Source organism: Takifugu flavidus, chromosome 6, assembly GCF_003711565.1.
Source record: "Takifugu flavidus isolate HTHZ2018 chromosome 6, ASM371156v2, whole genome shotgun sequence".
Taxonomy (NCBI): domain Eukaryota; kingdom Metazoa; phylum Chordata; class Actinopteri; order Tetraodontiformes; family Tetraodontidae; genus Takifugu; species Takifugu flavidus.
This window is the reverse complement of record NC_079525.1, coordinates 13033275-13050043: the sequence shown is the minus strand read 5'-3', so window position 1 is coordinate 13050043 and position 16769 is coordinate 13033275. Positions and strand designations below refer to the sequence as shown.

Here is a 16769-nt window from a genome sequence, read left to right as displayed (position 1 = left end):
CATGTCCTGTTTCAGGAGACCTGGGCCCCTTTAAAGTAAAATAAAGTGATAATGGGATGGAAGGAAACTAACCTGCCGTCACTTCAAACCTGATTTCTTGCGTCAAGAAATGTGACCTCCAAAAAAAAAATGTCAAACAATAGAAGAAAAGGGTTTTATTTGCTGAAAATGACTATTTGACCTCCTCTCTCCTCTCCGGGGGTCCAGTTCGGACCCTCTCGGCGTTTAAGATCAAAGACGAGTGAGCCGGTCCGGTCCACCGTCGCCTCCCGCTCGCCCGTTTCGGACTTTACAATACTCATCTATGCAACAAACACACTGCGGGGAGAAATACCGAAGAGCCCGGAATCACAATAACCAAGTACAGTCGGTGGCCGCGGAGACGAGGAACGCGTTAGAAAAAGAAAAGGAGCGTTAAGGCTGCTCGCCGGTCGGACCCCAGCCCAAGCTTCTGCCCACCGGCACGCGGGAACAGCCAAAAGTCCGTCCAACATGCTCGTTTGTACAAAATAACCAGGCAAGCGGCGTGATCCAGAAAAGCCCCCCCCCCTCACCAAAAAAAAAAAAGTTGGATGAGAACCGCACAGGAAGAGGGGATTGTCCTGGATGCCCCGGTACAGGTGGAGGTGGGGGTGTGAGCGCCCTGTTTGGAACTACATTCCTGGATCTGATAAATACAATCTGTTCCCATGGTCCTCGGGGGGGGGGGGGGCGGGGTGAGGGGGGGGGGGTCACCCAAATGGCACATGACGAGTGTGAAGACAGACGGGGTGTAAACGGGCCACAGCGCTCGCTGCACACCTAATGCACGTCACTGTAAGTACTGGCTGAAGGCAGCTGTCACACAGTTGTTCACAACTAAAAGTACATAAACAAGAAACCTCCAAGTTGTTTGTTTGTTTGTTTTTTTTCCTTTTTTTATGTATAGATGTATAGAAAAGCCAGGAATGCAGCGGCGCCGCCCAGCGTGACACAGAAAGCCCTTTAACACGCTTGACAGTCCTGGAAATGGGACTTTCCTCACCGTGGATTTGATCAGTGCTGCCCCCCCCCCCCCCCCCCAGCGGTAAATACCAAACAACTGTCAGCAGATGTGGAGATGGGATGTCTTCAGAAAGGGGCTAAATTTGGGGTTTTCTGTACAGTCACCTGAAACGATCCCAACTGAACACACACACAAAAAAAAGAGGGTTCAAAACCAACAATCCTGAATTGAGCCTTGTAACAGAGGCGGGAATCGTCTCAGAACCACAGGATTCCCCTTACAATCGACAGGATCCCCCCCCCCCCGTAAAAAAAAAAAAAGGTTAGCAACTAAAACCCAAAATTTACATTTAATTAATACACATGTACAAGATAAGCCATTTGTTTGAACAGAGAAAGAACTTTGTGAAACAAATGCCCCCCCCATTCAAATATAACCCATGAGAGGCTACTGTGAAGTTTTGTCTTATTATGGAAAAACAAACAAAAAAGTGCACGAGAGCAGCAGCATTGCTGGGACAGTGTGGGACAAGAGACTCAAAACAACAAAGGTTCATGTACAAAATTTAAAAGTTAAATCCACGTTTCCTCTCGTGGAACTTGCAAGAAAAGGGGGAAAAAAGAAGAAAAAGAACCAAAAAGGTCGGTCAAAGGTTTTATGATCGATCCTCCGGTGATGCCTTTGGAGCCCAAAAAAGCCGTTAAGAAAGACGAAAGGCTGGAGACGTGGCCGGTGATTGAGGACAGCCCAACACTGAAGGTAAAAAGGTGGCGACGGGACGCCCAACATCCCATCGCCCACGCGCCCCACCGCTGCTCAATACTTGTCGCCGTGGCGATCAGGCCGCCGCCGTTCTGTGAAGCGTTTGATCGGCGCCGCCCCGCCCACGCGCCGCTGATATGACCGAACAGCAGTGATAATACAAATAAAAGGTCACTAAAATAATTTATATCTTTGTAATTTCACGGACACGTGTGTTTAGAAGTGAACCGTCACTCTAAACGTAGGCACAGTTAAAAAAAACAAAACTAATTAAAATAAACAAAATTACCCCCTGAAAAAAAAAATCATTTACACATCATAATTAGACGCTTTGTTCTTTCTGGTCCTGATGCAAATTAACATAAGTTATCCTGTTGACGGTGATATATGTATAAAAAAACAAGGGTATAATAAAAGAATAATAGAACAAGATGACAACGTATGGCAGCGACAGTAAACGTGACGTTCCCAAGACTTTTTTTGTGATTTTCTTTCTCTTTTTTTTTTGCATACAGTTGTATTCTTGCTCACATAATAGATGCTTGTAATTACTGTAAATACATTGGCAATGGGAGCGTGTTTATATGGTTAAGAGACGCGGCTCACACTTACTCAATATATAGAACTTTATATAGCATCAGTTTTGGCAAAAGAGACGGGAATCTTTTTCCTCTTGGATGATTTGGAATGAACGGTGAACCGGGAGGTGGTGATGTTGGGGGGGGGGGGGGTCCCGAAATAACGCAATAAAAATCTGGAGTCTCCAAAGATATGTTTAGGTTCCGCCCCGAGACGATGAGAGAAACGTCCTCTCCTCCGCCGTCCTCCACTCACACTGATTGTGCCAGTTGACAGTGTTTGATACGTGTAATTGGCGGCGGGGGGGGGGAGGGGGGGGTCTGGAGTCAGGTCTGGACCGGGGCTCACACCATGGCGCGGTAGGGTCCCTGCATCTTAAGAAACTGGATGATGAAGGAGGGCCCCCCCGCGACGATCTGGGGCGGCAGGTGGCTGAGGGGACAGTTCTCGATGCTCATGATGGACAGCTTGCTGCAGAGCGCCAGCTCGAACGGGAGGCTGTGCAGGTTGGGGTTGTCGTTGAGGTACAGCTCCTCCAGGTTCTCCAGCGTGCCTGAGGACGACCACCAGGTGAGAGGAGCTCCGACAAAGCGCGTCTCAGACTGAACCCTCAAGGTGGGGGCGGGGCTTAAGCCACTCAGGATAGCACGTTTTACTTGGACGCACCTTTCTCACCTTTTCCCTGGAGCAACGGGGCTAATTCAAATCTCGGCGCTCTAAAAATAGATTCACCTTTCCCCTCCACCCGTTTTAATCTCTGACTTAACCCGTAATCTCGAGCAGACTAGTCCTGCCGCGCCCGGGAGAGGGATCGGCGGTGGACAAACAGGGCGGTTAAACAAGCTAGCTCTCTCAGCTCAAACCCTGCTGCTCTCTCATGAGGTCAAGACTGATTGTTGGGGCGCCCATCTACACTTGACCCCGTGACCTTGGGGGGTACTCACCGATCTCCTCTGGAAGGTTTTGCAGCAGATTCTCCCCCAGACCCAGGTGGGTCAGGTTGGTGAGGTGCCCGATGCCTCTGGGTAACGTAGTGAGCTGATTATTCGTCAACACCAATTTCTAGGAAAGAAACAAAGGAAGTATTTTTTTTTTTTAAAAACCCTCCTAGCTGAAGAGCATCGCAGCCCCTCAAAGATCTGAGGAGTCTAAACGGGCGGAAACGGACATGGGGGAACATGGGGGTGCGATGGGAACGTTACCTGTAAGTCTTTGAGATAAGCGATTTCGTTGGGTAGACATTCCAATTTGTTCTCCTCCAGGTCGAGCTCCCGCAGCTTCCTCAAGTTGCCGATACCGTGAGGTAACTTCTTGAGGAGGTTATTGGACAGTATCAACACCTGTTGGGTAAAGAGTGGAAGTGAGACCCACGAAGCACGTGGAGAAGTGGCTCGTGCGAGGCGTCGAGCGGCGTCCGTGTCCTCTACTGTCAATATTTAGACTCGTCCGTTCCAGCGGCCAAAAAGACGGCGCTATTTTCATCTCGGGCTTTATTCATCAGCCCGAAATCCGAACTATAAAAGGAAACTCGGGCCGCGTTTGTTCTCCGGCGCGCTGATTATTTAGCGACTCGCTCGTCTTCTCTCTGGAAAACTACTGCTGGAACGACTCGGACCTTCGGAGGACACGTTCGCGTCCACGTTCAGGTAAAAGCGGTCATGTTCCCAGCATCGCTGGTGATTCCTATTAGTCACGCGCGCGCCGCTACGCCGCCAAATTCCTGCTCTGCGGCGATGCTGGGAACACCGTGGGCTCAGACCTCCAGCAGCTCTCACGCTCCCACTCTCCTCGAGCGTTCGGTGCTTAAATGTGTTCAGCTTCTGTGCTGATCAGGCAGACAAACACCCCGAACAGCGGCGTCAGAATAACGAGACCTGTGCTGTAAAGAGGCCGACGGCACGGCGGGAGGCTTCCCAGTAAACAGCCTCCCCGGTAGGTTTCCAGTAATGTTACCGGGCGTTCGAGGGGGGCGAAATTGCCCCGTGCGGATTTCCCAGAAAGTCTCTGATTCACGGATGACTCGGCACGTGCGAGCAGGACGGATCCTTGAGCGGGAACGCGAGTTACCTCCAAAGAGACTAATCCACAAACGTCCTCGGGGATTTTTGTTAGCTGGTTGGTGGCCAGGTTCAGCTCCACCATGCTCGTCCATGTGCCGAAGTCCAGGGGCAGCGACGTTAACTGGTTGTCCTGAGGAAGACGCAGGAGAGACCGTTGGTCAGGGACATTAAGAACAGGACGACACTGTTTGGGCCATTAGGACTCGCACAAACAACTCGATGTAAACACTCGATGTATACGCCGACCACACGTGTGCGGCGTTACAAAAAAACCACATTCTGAAGCACAAACGTCCGCTGGGACAGTGTTGTTTGTCCAAGCGGGACGACCATCACGTGTTATTGGACGCTGACATTTTTGGCCTGTGCAATGCATTCTGGGAAAATGGCGTTAAAGGGGCTGTTGTGGAGCCGGAGGCGGACGCGCGCGCTGACTTGAGCGGTGGATTTCTGTCTCAAAAACCCAAAACAGCAGCTCGTGCCACCTTGTGTTTGCGGTTTTTGCGACTCGTTTCCAGGGGAGAGCTGGAGGAACCTCCCGACCCTCCCGACGGCGCCTGGGCCCTTGGCGCCGGCCGGCGAGGCGGTACGTTGGGGCGGGCTGGTGGGTGCAGCCGGCTGGATTGTGCCTTTCGAATATGATTAAATAATGAGTCATGTGTTTGAATCTGCTGCCGTGAACAAGCGCCGACAGAACGCTCGCAGAGTTGGCATCGGGAAGCGAGTCTGTCCCACCGTCGCCTCCTCGCCCATCTGACCATCTTCACTTCCATCGGCGTTTTCAGTTATTCGTGCTTCTCTTGTTAAGATTTTAAAAAAGGCTGAGCAGAAGACGTGGCGCTGGAGGTAGCTCCGACTGCAATGACTCCGTTACCCAGAATGCAGTGCACAGTAAACGACAATGGCGGTTAAATCTGAGGAAAACTAAACAGTTTCCGTTGTGAAAGTGTTAAATGTTTATCAAACGAGGTCTAATGTCGCTCTGGGTTCCGTTTGAAGCTCGACGTACCTTCATGTTTAGCTTGCTTAACACTTTGGCCCTTGAGAAGATTCCAAAGGGGATCTTGTTGATGCAATTGTGCTCCATGTTGAGGGAGTAGATGGTGGAGAACTGCGACGGGCCGCCCACCGGGTACGACTGGAAGCAGTTGCGTGCCAGCGTTAGACTCGTCAGTTTGACTAAACTCGACAGCAGGCCCTGGTGAAGCACAAAAAGTGAGCGATGAGACACGATCCACGAGACGATGAACACCGGCGCTCCGAACCACGTGAGGAAACCGTCCTCCGCTCATCAAACCCATTTCCATTTCTCAATAAGGTCACTTTTTGTTGCTCCGCCAGCAGTGAACAACGGCAACACAACTTGTACCAACATTGTTTTCATACCCACAATGGCTGACTGGTTAATCTGGTTCAATACAGGTGAGAAAATCTTGCTAACGGTGTCCTGTCTGTGCTTGCATAGTCAATATAACACTGTTAATTAGTGTTAGACAGGCGTCCGTATTTGTCATTTGATGGGCGTGATTGCAGGTTTTATTGGCCTCAAATTTAAAGAACTCACCTCTGGCAGAACTGAAATGTTGTTGTTTTCCAGGTTTAGCTCCTCCAGCTCTCGACATTTGGCTAACGACCTGGGGATGGCTGACAATCGGTTGTATCTCAGACCCAAGCGATTTATGCTCGCCAGATTTCCTACAGAGAGATTATTAAACGCATTTAACTACGTATTTAACTTCCTGAAGAAAACCACCACATTGTTGGTATTAATTGAACGCTGGAGGGGACAAACTTGATTACCTATGGTCTCCGGAAGGTCCAAGAGTTCATTGTGCTGCAAGTCCAGGTTGGTTATCTTTGTGCAATTCCCAATCTCCTTCGGTAAATGTTCCAGCTGGTTATGGGCGACGTCTAGAGTGACCAGGCTGCACAGCTCCCCTGCGCAGAAAAAAAAAAACACAACACACAAAGCCAGGTTTAGAGCTGGAGCTCCTCCGAGATCCCGGGCCGGACCTGGCGTTCGCACCTATCTCCGCGGGCAGCTGCTTGATCTTGTTCTCCCGAATGCTGAGCATGGTGAGTTTGGAGAGGTGGCGGATGTCCTTCTCCACCGTGGTGATGCGGTTGAAGCGCAGGTACAGCGTGGTGAGGGTGGTCAGCCGGTACACCACGGCGGGGATCTCCCGCAGCTTGTTGTGCCGCAGGTCCAGCATCTGGAGCTTTTTAAGGGAGTCCAAAGAGTCCGGCAAACTGGTCAGGGAGTTCTCGCTGAGAGCCAGCGTGACCAGGCTGGACAGGCAGCCCAGCTCGGCCGGCAGGCTCTGGAGCTTGTTGCTGTACAGGTAAAGTTCAGCCAGCTGCGTTAATTCCTTGATGGAGGTGGGGAGCATGTGGATGGAGCGCTTGGATAGATCCAGCCGCATGGAGTTCTCCTCCCTGCACTTGTTCAGCTCTTTGATCACCTCGGCGTTGCTGGACTTCTTGCGCGTGCCCGCTGCCGGGTTTGGTCTCTTTATCGTGTTGTCAACAGAGAAGGCGACGCCCGGCGTGGAGCTGCTGGTGTCCTTCTTTCCTTCTTTGGCGTCTTTCCCTTTGGTCTTAGGTTCCTTGCCACCCTCCTTCACCAAGCCAGCGAGAGCCTTGGCCTCCTTTTCCCTTTCTTTCCCCACCGGACCACATTTGGGGTCCTTTTCCTTCAAATCTTTCTCTTTGCCTAAAGTACTGCTCATGTTGACGCGGTTGGGTGTCCTGCGGGGTTGCTCATGGGAGTCCCTCCAGACGGGTTACTCGTCCGGGAAGAGGGAGACAGCCGAGGCGGCTTTTAATGGAAACATCCCCGTCCAGGTCTGCACATCTACGATCAGCCTTCACATAAAGCATAAAGGCCTTGTCGACGGGGGTTTCTGGGTGCGTCTCTTCGCTCTGTTACAACGCGATGGGGGGGAAAAGCCTTTGGAGTGACTGGGTGGTCGAGCTCATGAGCCACATGCTTCAGGGTCTGAACCGCGTCCAACCTCAGGGCCTCCAGGTCCAGGTGCTTTTCTCCAGGTTCATCCTCCCGGCAGGTTTCTGGCCGACTGCTTCAGAGGTTTCCTGTTGGGAAACAGACAAAATCGTCCCTTTTAGAATTTCAATATCAACCGAGGGGGGGCGTCGGGTAATTTTGCCGGGATTTAAGCACGACGCTCCTTTAAGCAGCGGGAAAAAGGTGGAAGAATAGAGGCAAACGTGCGTGTTTACTGATTATCACCTTTATCCGACGACAACCGGCCGACTAAAGTGCACGTAAACACGTCAGTCCGACAAATATCGGCGGCGTCAGATAACGTGATTGGAAATCGACCCGCTCCACAACCCACATGATGGCCTATGACCCCCCCCCACACAACACGAGGTGAAAGGTAAACAAAGCTGACTCCAGTCGGCCCCAGTGTTCCCATCAGCTGAGACATGGAGCCCACTACAACACTTCATAGGTCCGATACATATGTGAGAACCTTCCTCGGCAGCCTTCAGGGACCGGGACGATGTTCTGTGTCCTCCAACAGCGTTGCTACAGCGACCCAAGGGTACCGCTGATGTACCCCCTTGGTTCTGGGTGTGATTCTTTCCAGTTAAAGCCTGCCACACCCTCTGGGCTAGTCGGGATCGGACTGGCTCCATTCAGAAATCCCCATCATCAAGCAAATTTTAGCCGCTTTAAAGAGTTATTCATACCTGATTCTAAGAGTGGTTCATGTCCAATGGAAGCGCATTCAGCTCCAGACCAAAGGAAGCGGATCAGCTAAACGGGGCTGGGACGCGTCCGTGTTGCTGCGGCCCCAGAACCACAGTAAAGCTCTACGTGCACAGGCTGAGCTGTGGGGACAGAGAGGCAGGTTTGGCTTGGGATCAGAGCCGAGTGGAAAGGTTAGAACTGCTGCGCCTCAGCCTCAGAGGTGGCCTTCAAAGCACGGAGTCGGGTGACCTTTCGGGTCAAAGAAGCGCGGGGTCGATAGCCCGAGCCGTTACGCTATAGGACGCTATATAACCGACATGCGACAGAAAGGAGTTTCTCGGCGATGGGGGGCTGGAACGGGCACAGCCGAGGATGAAATTGAGTCTGAGCAGAAGATGAGCAAAGCCAGGCCGGCGCGCGGCTGCAGGAGTATTAACTAAACTGTGCAGGCTGCTTCCTTTTATGGCCGCGCTCGCCCCGTCCCCGCGCCTAAAGGTTATCTGTAAAGATTTATCCCTGTTTAAACGCTTTGCGCTTTCCGACTCGACCCAAGTTAGGAAATCACACATCACATATGAAGCTGAAGAATCCACACGGGTTGTGCGTTTACCCCCCCCACACACACACACACACACCCGCCGTAACGACAGCCGTCACCGTTGCACGTGGCATTTGGCAGCACAATGGAGAAACGCTCTCCCGTTGTTTGCTCAAAACCAGATAAAACAACCCTAAAGTTGGTTAACTCTTACGCGGTGATTCCGTCCAAACGCCTGTTACTCAGTAATTGGACATTTATCTCCACACCCCATCAGACCTACTGATTATAATACGGCTGTATATCGCATCCACCCCCTGTTCTATACAGTTTAAAGCTGCTGCAGAGGATTAAGGCTGGAAACTGACAGTTCTCTGACGTGTCTCCATGTCTGACCGTGCAGCTTCTAAATATAATAGAAAGGAACTTTTCTATCTTTAATTAAGTAAAAACTACTGGCTAAATAATATCCCAACCCGGGCACAGTTGCGGAGGAACGCTGGTTTGCTCTATGGGGAAGATTGTGCAGGAAGATGGTCCAACTCGTGTATAGGGCAGGATAACATTCCCCACAAACTCAGATTCATTAAATATCTGAACTGGAGCCAAATGTCTGTCAAACAATATGGAACCACCCAAACTCCAAACACTACAGGGCCGGACTGTTGCTGTGATCACTGGAGGTTCAACAAAGGTAAATTAACAAAGGGGAACTTAAGGAAATGCTTGCAAAGTGAGTCTATAGGCGTCCAAAATCATTTTAAAAGTCCATTTATCGGCCAGGTCAAAGTGCCCGGAGAATCAACTGGATTTCCATAACATGGCCACCCAAGAAAACACGCTAGGATTAAAAGTATTTGGGGGTCAACGAAGTGACATTTACTCTCCGACGCCGAGAGGGCAAACTACCATGTTAGATTCTGTTTATCCAACAACCAACCGATTGTCTCAGCTGAGCCGTGGACGTGCAGCGTTAGCATGTTAGCCAACATTTGAAGAAACTGGGAGGGGGAAGACAATAAATCTCCGTTGACCTTATTTCCAACAAACGGGCCTCAGAGGAAAAACTAGAAGACACCTTAAGAAATCACTTTAATGACAGTGTTGGAATAAAAAGAGCGCAATTGTGTAGTAAAAGTCAGGTATGCCAGGCTGCTAGCAGGCTAACGTCGGCTAAAGAGCAAGCTAGCCCACAAGCTAACAGCACTAATGAGTCAAACGGGAAAGAATCACAGCGCGGTAGGCTGACACGAAAAAACCCAAGTTGCTCGTTACATGCGACAAATTGTGCAAATGTGGGTCAGTGATTTCCTGGACAGATTTCCCGACAACAACCGCGTCCATGTCAGCGGGAGCTAGCTGCATCTGTAGGCCCAAAACACAGCGGCTGTCGGGACGCGGACCGACCCGTCCGTCGTGAGCTCGAGTGGGAGAAGCGTCTCCAGCGGGCGAGTCCACTGGAATCAGCCAGAAGACACGGCTGAGGACGGCCGAACGGGGCGGCTGGCGGCGCCGCGGAGAGGCGATCGGGACGCCCGCACGTTGCCAACCACAGCGACCCCCGCGTCCCGCTGTGCCTCCAACGCTGTATTAATCGAGGCGGGGGGAATAAAACGCTGAAAAACAGCGGCCATTCCGGAGCCGAACAAAGAGTGTGTTCCCGTGCAGCAACGCCAAATGACACCCCTTTGCTTCGCGCGCGGTGCCGCGCGACCGACAGCGGCCTCCTCTCCGGAGACGTGCGGCTGCCCGGGTAGTCAAACGTCCGGCGTTTATGCGGCAATGGAAGTGTTTTACCTTCAGAGGTGTGACTCCGCCATCCTTGCAGCTTCCTCGTCTTTTCCTTCACTGCTGTTTCACTCCCCCTCCCTCCCCTGTCAGCCAACTTGCGTCATGTGCACGCCTATCCCCGCTCTCGCGAGACTTCCGAGGCCCCCGCGAGATAATTGTTGTTCTGTGTAAACATCCCTGTTTTAACGAAACCGACGCCTGAGAAATGCGGTCTTTTCTCCGTTTTGCTCTCTGAATCTGAATGTCTCATTTTAACCTGCATCCTTCAAATAAAAAGTTGATAAAATCCATTCCTGTATTGTTTAATGACACATACCTTCAGTTTGGAATGTACAAAATCAATTTAAATGATAAATTACAGCAAAAAAAATAGCAAAAAGAAAAAAAAACCAGATCCCCACCAGAACCCCATTCCTATATCGTCTTCAAGTTGTTGTTTTCAAAGACGCCTGGTGGTGTCGCTCTAACGCGTGTGCAACAATAAATAAAAAAAAGCGAAGAAGAAGAAGCGACCTAGCAACGCTGCTTTAGCAACATCGGCTTAACAACAGCCGTAATCTCGTGTTTGTGCTGAAGGTAGGCTAGCGAAAGATTCGTTTCTTTAAACGACAGTCTGTAGAAAGTGTCACTGTAATAAATACGTGCTCGACTCTTTAAGAGTTTCGCTTAAACGTAGCTTGCTAATGCATGTTGCCGTCATATTTCTATGACCATTAAGTCAACGAAAACGTCTGGTTTGTCACATCGGCTTAATTCGTGTGCTAATCTTGTAATACTAACTTGCCTTTCAGCAAGTGCGCAATGCCAGAGGTCAAGACAGTATTCAGAGAAGTCCTGCCCAAGAAAGGTTTGCACCGCAAACATTGTGACACTCGATAAGACATCTTAATTGCACAGATGTGTGCAAACGCTCGCACCAGTCGGTGGACACCATGTTTTCCTGCTTTGCATCAACCATGCTCTCGTCTCTTCTGTCTTTCTCCTACATTTCTCACTGTGACGTGTCATTATATTCTCTAAATTGGTTTCCCCACCCGCTGCCGATGCTGTTTAACCGTTGTAAAACTTTGTATTATTCAACAACAGGTCAGCTTTCCATAGAAGATGTCCCCACCATGATACTGTGTAAGCCAAAGCTACTTCCGCTCAAATCGGTGACCCTGGAAAAACTGGAGAAGATGCAGATGGAGGCCCAGGAGGCTGTCAGACAGCAGGAACTAGCAACGAAGGAGCAGCTGCAGTAACGGGACATTCGCCCGCTGCTTTCTTCTCATGAACTGGCCTCTTTTCTGATATCTGATGAATGCAGTCAGGTCATCGCCATTAACGACAACATCAACCTCGGCTTGTTTTGTTGTGGTTTAATGAACAAGGAGCCATATGCGGTACAGTTTCACATATCAGTATCCCCGGATACAAAAATAAACAATCTAAACACCATGTTTTGATTTAAGCAGACCATTTTTTCTCCTTCTCGCGCCACACTCGTATCCCTCAATATTGACATCTTTGTGTAATTTTAATGGTTAAAAAGGAAAAGAAGTCAAGCACAGCATAGAAACAGCAGCTAGTTTGGGAAGCAGGATTGCAGCTTACCTACTAGTTCGTAACCCCCTTTAACCCCTTTATAAAGCTCTTGAGATAAACTGGTCATCTCTGTACAAACACTGCGCTCTACAAAACAAGGAGAATGGCAGTGAAACCATGATATCATTGTACAAAACGACATGGAATGACTGACACTGAGAAGTGTGGCACTTAAACGGTTAGCTTATGCAATAGTTTATACTGAAATACCTTGGAGAAAGTGACCTACTTCAGTTTCAATCAAAAGTGCATTTTTTTTTATATTGACTTATAGCTTTTACTCCATTTCAGAGGAACACATTCTTACTAATAAACTGGAACAAAGTTTTAATGAACTTTTTCAAAATATGCGAGTATAAAAGTAGCTTTATCTTGTTCTTTCCAGATATTCTGGGCGTCAAATGAGACCGTTCAGCAGCTTTCCAACTTGATAACACCACCGTCTCCCTCGCTGATAAATCTCTTCCGGCCCCTAAGTAGAGACAGTGGACACATATTCACCAAAAATAAAGAAATGGGGGGAGGGGACACGCTTCAGAGTCAAAGGTGTGGTCTTACCGGCTTGGACAATAGTCTCTTAACTTCACATTAATGATTCCCAAACTGAAGCTCTTATCAACAAACTGTTCCAGGATGAAGTAGGCACGAGGAACATCGATGTTGATGTCAGCGATGTCCATGTAAACTCTTTCGTAACCCTGTGAAAGGAAACCGTCACAACACGAGCTGGAATGAAATCCTCAGCAACACATGACCCCAAACACAAGACGGCAGCGTACCCTCCCAATCTGGTCCACGGTGATGACGGAGGAGGCAGAGAGAGACTTGAGAAGCTGCAGAATCATTTCGAACGTCTTGTCTCCTTTGGATTCCAACACCATCACGATGGCCTGGAGGGAGAAAACCACCCACTCAGATTCTTAAACTTTTCCCTAAACTTTTCCCAGTAAGGCCAGTCTAGCTGAAGAGATGCTGGTTTTACCTCATAGACAAACTCGTGATGGAAATGTGGAACCTCCAGGTCTCTGAGACACCTTTCAGCCTCCGCTCCGTCTCCAGACAGCACGTACTCCTTCAGTAGCAAGTTCATCTGACAGGACAGTCATGAGTCACATGAGTACAGACAAACCTAACCTAACCGCCCCCACCCAAAAAAGTCCTAAATGTCCTTAAAAGCAGAAGTCTCATGTGGGCCTTAGAACAGATAGAAAACTGACAACCTTGGGTGTGCTTTCAATTCACCTCTTTAATGAGCTGAGTAATGGGTTTTTGGCCTCCCCCTGCCCCCCACTGGTTGTCCATGCGTAGCCCACCAAGACTCATCTTTAACAGCACAGCTGCACGGTCTAGGGCGGCCCTGAATGAGGACAAAATAGAAACAGTCTTTTGAATACAGCACAAACAGTAGTTCGTTTTATTTCGGAGAGGAACAGCAGTACCAGCAACGGCCACCAGATGGCGCTCTGGTTCACAACTGGTAACCTGTATGTGCCTAATTAGGGATTTTTTAAAATGTATTTACTATTCCTCTCTAAAATACTGATCACTTTCTTAACTCATTTGAAAATAAATTATTTTGTATTAAATTCCAAATAAATATGGACACCGTACTCTTTGTCATAGCAATCAGATAGGAAAGATGAACACAGGTGAGTCACATACCTGGTGTATTCACAGTTAACTCTGCCTTTGTAGCCGTCAATGTAACTCTCAGACAATATCTGGTCACTAACAGCACGTGCGATAAACTGGCCCACCAACTGCAAAGAAAAACACAAATTATACAACATGCAGCAGCATGACAAAGCACACTTTATATTTATTACATCCCTTTTTTAGGTTTTTAGTGTTTTGTGTGTGTAGAAAGGACAAAGAGAGAAGCAGTGTGCACAGCAAAACTCCCAGGAGGCCCCACAAAACACTGATGTCACAGATGACAGAGAAAGGCCTCAGACTCACCCGCGCGTGCGTTTGTTTACGGTGCCATTTGAGTGATTTAGGGGACCAAAAAGAGCTGGATTTGCTCTTCTGGACTGTGCAAAGCCTGTGCTCAACACAATCATTGTTTGGGCTCAGACCAGAGGCAGCGCTGTCTCATCTGACCCACCGCCACGGCCAGACTGGCAGGCAGGACCAGAAGAATGAGGCAAACGTGTTGTGTGCGGGTGAAGCAAACACTAAAAGCAGCATCAGAACCAGATCAACTGAGACCACGTTCACACGCGAAAGGCTCCAGGGGACACGGTGGAGTCAGGGGGATTCACCTGAGGGGCTCCGGGTGTATCCAGGACGAGATCGGGGAGCTCCCAAAGCAGTTTGTCAAAGGCGCTCTCCAAATTCCCGCAGGTCAGAACGGGTCCGCACAGGTCTGCCAGCAGCCTGGAGGTCAGCTCCCGTTGGCTGGCTTTGGCCTCCAGCGCCAACGACACCGCCAACAAGGGCACCTCGCTCTGCATGGGCCCCAGGTTGAGTTCTGAGAGTTGCTCCTTGATGTGAGGAAAGACAGCCCGTGATTCCCGGACGTGAATTCACCTTTTCAGAACATTGCGCCGTTTGCTACAACCGTACCGCCACTTCCTTTGTGTCTGCGTGCTCAAAGTATTCTTGCACGATCGGTGTGACCGTCTTCTCGAAGTCCCTCTCATCCAGCGGGAGGACCAACGTCTCATACACACAGTTTTCCTGTCAAAGCATCACCTCGGTTACAGAACTGGCTTCAGGTTCTTCACAGTAAATAAGCTCGATGTTCCAGACTAGTGATACCTGAGCATCGTCGTAGTTGGGGTCCTTCTTATCCACCTCCTCGGGTTCATAAACCTCACCAGATCTGCCCCACACGCCTTTGCCTCCAGCCCCGCCTGCAGGAAAAGGTCAAAGTTGAACAATGTCCTGGAGGAGAAGCAAGGTTCTGACCATCGGTGTAATGCTTCAATGATGTACAGCCCCAGATGACCACCGTCCTTTCTGAATAGCCCTGTCCTGTCTTGATAGGAATCATTTCCCCACAGAAATACAACAAATACAAGTACTTTTTTTCCCTATTTATCATCCATCAAGTGCGCAGCTTTTATATTTGCAGGTTTGATTGGTATGGAACACAAACAGCTGAAAGTCTGGGGTCAGCGGCAGATTGCAGACGGTTTAAGAAGCCCAAAACTAAGCTGCTTTTGTCACATGCGCTGAAGCCTCCATAAGTCCCAGCCCATCAAGATGTGGCAAATGACATCACCTCAATAACCCACCCTGGTCATAAAACCTGGTCCCACTAAAACACAACCTGTATCCACCTTTATTAGTGATTCTGTGCTGCATGCAAATCTATTAGATTTGAATTTAAAAGCAGCTCTGCGTGAGGCTTTGATGTCGCTGAGCTCCAGCGGAAACGCAACCAGACAAACGGGCAGATGCTGGACAGACCCGGCTTTATGGGGATTTACTGTCAAAGACCCTTGGCTTACCAGAAGATGCTGAGGCTTTGATGGAGGTGGATATTTCAAAGGCAACGCAACAATAACGACGATAACCTGAGCAATACATCTGGCACGGGTGTTTTTGTGTTACCACTATTTAAGACTGACAATTCTCACGTTAGTAATTTGTATGTGGGATCTTCTTACCTTTTTTTGGCAAACCTCTTCCCTTTCCACATCTCGACTTCCTGTCCATCAGCTTGCTCTTAGGGCTGGCGGGGGTCACCGGGGCTCCCCTGACCGCATCCCCATTATCACTGAGGGAGTCCCCTCTGCCTGAATCCCTGGAGGAGGTCTTCCGCAGCCTCCGCTTGGCCTTGGCCTTCAGACGGGCTTCCTGGATGTTGTTGCTGGACAATGACAGCCAGTTGCCGTTGGTCTCGTTCAAGTTTCTGCCACCAGAGACAGATCCTCCGTTGTCTTCTTCTGCAGATGCAAAGTCACTCAGGTCTGCTTCCTCTGTGGGACACATGCATATTTGTATCATCACTGGGTTTGTGCAACAGTCAACTGGGTTAACAATAGTTTGAAACGGAGTAAAAAAGCAAACGTAAGCTAAACACTAGAGTCTGTGCAGCATATGAGGTTTTAATCCACTGACTCACACAGCTGAGGGGACATTTAAATGGCGACCAGGTCTGCACACTTACCGACGGGGTTCGCGTTCAGCCAGGCCTTGCAGTCAGTTGCCATGTTTTACAACAGTAAGGAGCGTGCACGAACTGCGACAGGAGAGTTTAAATGATGCCTGGGAGGACAGACAACAGATATTGTAGAATAACGAAGCCAGACCCGCTGCAGTGCAACAGCCTCCCCTCCCCCCGCTCATTCAGCACTGTTGGTAAACAATGGTTAGCATTAGCTTGACTCTTTACCTGCGTCAAAGGACCAACCTTTCGACTGACGCCACGAATCAAGCAATTATTGGCACACAATGATAGAAATCGGAAGCATGTTTTTATTTTTACATTACTTTTAAAAATTCGGCAGGAAATATTTACGCTGCAAGAGCCGCAAGATTTCAGTAACGTCACGACGCGAAGATACACGGGAGAAGGCGCAAAAACAAGGGAAAATCGCGCAGGTTATGGCGATTGTATAAGAATAAAACCACTGACCGTCCCGAAAATCCAGTTTCTAACAGCGAAACTAACGCTGGCGTAGTTGCTATATCTACCCGGTAACGCAGGCACGTAGCTTTTGTTTTCCCCCCTGTGATTGGCTGAGCCGGGTGGTTTAGTAAAGCAGACAGCCAATGAGAGCGCAGCACGGAACCTCC

At 49.5% G+C, this 16769-nt stretch overlaps 2 protein-coding genes and 1 long non-coding RNA gene across 5 annotated transcripts; 1 reads left to right on the top strand and 2 right to left on the bottom strand.

The window, feature by feature from the left end:
• Positions 1 to 140: 140 nt before the first annotated feature.
• Positions 141 to 10588, bottom strand: shoc2 (SHOC2 leucine rich repeat scaffold protein). Of its 2 annotated transcripts, XM_057035226.1 has the most exons (10): positions 10440 to 10588; positions 8104 to 8244; positions 6413 to 7479; positions 6187 to 6324; positions 5951 to 6081; positions 5396 to 5584; positions 4394 to 4516; positions 3529 to 3666; positions 3271 to 3388; positions 141 to 2879 (listed from the first exon to the last, which is right to left on the bottom strand). In XM_057035226.1, exons 3-10 carry the CDS (start codon positions 7113 to 7115, stop codon positions 2671 to 2673), a joined length of 1749 nt encoding a protein of 582 aa, XP_056891206.1. In that variant the 5' UTR covers positions 7116 to 7479; positions 8104 to 8244; positions 10440 to 10588; the 3' UTR covers positions 141 to 2670. The 2 variants fall into 2 exon arrangements, with proteins under 2 accessions (XP_056891206.1, XP_056891207.1); XM_057035227.1 differs by lacking the exon at positions 8104 to 8244 and having other exon boundaries at positions 10440 to 10560.
• A 309-nt stretch (positions 10589 to 10897) lies between these two features.
• Positions 10898 to 11749, top strand: LOC130527673 (uncharacterized). The gene is made up of 3 exons (XR_008951095.1): positions 10898 to 11009; positions 11225 to 11280; positions 11520 to 11749. It is a non-coding gene; the product is annotated as an uncharacterized LOC130527673 (long non-coding RNA).
• A 30-nt stretch (positions 11750 to 11779) lies between these two features.
• On the bottom strand, positions 11780 to 16762 carry pdcd4b (programmed cell death 4b). 2 transcript variants are annotated; one of them, XM_057036365.1, is made up of 12 exons: positions 16609 to 16762; positions 16141 to 16238; positions 15638 to 15949; positions 14784 to 14878; positions 14589 to 14702; positions 14285 to 14506; positions 13683 to 13780; positions 13263 to 13377; positions 13003 to 13110; positions 12800 to 12910; positions 12579 to 12718; positions 11780 to 12492 (listed from the first exon to the last, which is right to left on the bottom strand). In XM_057036365.1, exons 2-12 carry the CDS (start codon positions 16181 to 16183, stop codon positions 12432 to 12434), a joined length of 1419 nt encoding a protein of 472 aa, XP_056892345.1. In that variant the 5' UTR covers positions 16184 to 16238; positions 16609 to 16762; the 3' UTR covers positions 11780 to 12431. The 2 variants fall into 2 exon arrangements, with proteins under 2 accessions (XP_056892345.1, XP_056892346.1); XM_057036366.1 differs by lacking the exon at positions 16609 to 16762 and adding an exon at positions 16366 to 16578.
• Between the last annotated feature and the right edge of the window lie 7 nt (positions 16763 to 16769).

Coding starts and splice junctions, on each gene's coding strand:
- shoc2 (XM_057035226.1), bottom strand. CDS start 7,115: ATGAGCAGTACTTTAGGCAAAGAGAAAGATTTGAAGGAAAAGGACCCC. Junction 3,389..3,528: donor CTTATCTCAAAGACTTACAG/GTAACGTTCCCA, acceptor TTTCTTTCCTAG/AAATTGGTGTTGACGAATAA. Junction 2,880..3,270: donor AAACCTTCCAGAGGAGATCG/GTGAGTACCCCC, acceptor GGTCGTCCTCAG/GCACGCTGGAGAACCTGGAG.
- pdcd4b (XM_057036365.1), bottom strand. CDS start 16,183: ATGGCAACTGACTGCAAGGCCTGGCTGAACGCGAACCCCGTCG. Junction 15,950..16,140: donor GCTGAACGCGAACCCCGTCG/GTAAGTGTGCAG, acceptor TGTGTCCCACAG/AGGAAGCAGACCTGAGTGAC. Junction 13,111..13,262: donor TTACTCAGCTCATTAAAGAG/GTGAATTGAAAG, acceptor CTGTCCTGTCAG/ATGAACTTGCTACTGAAGGA.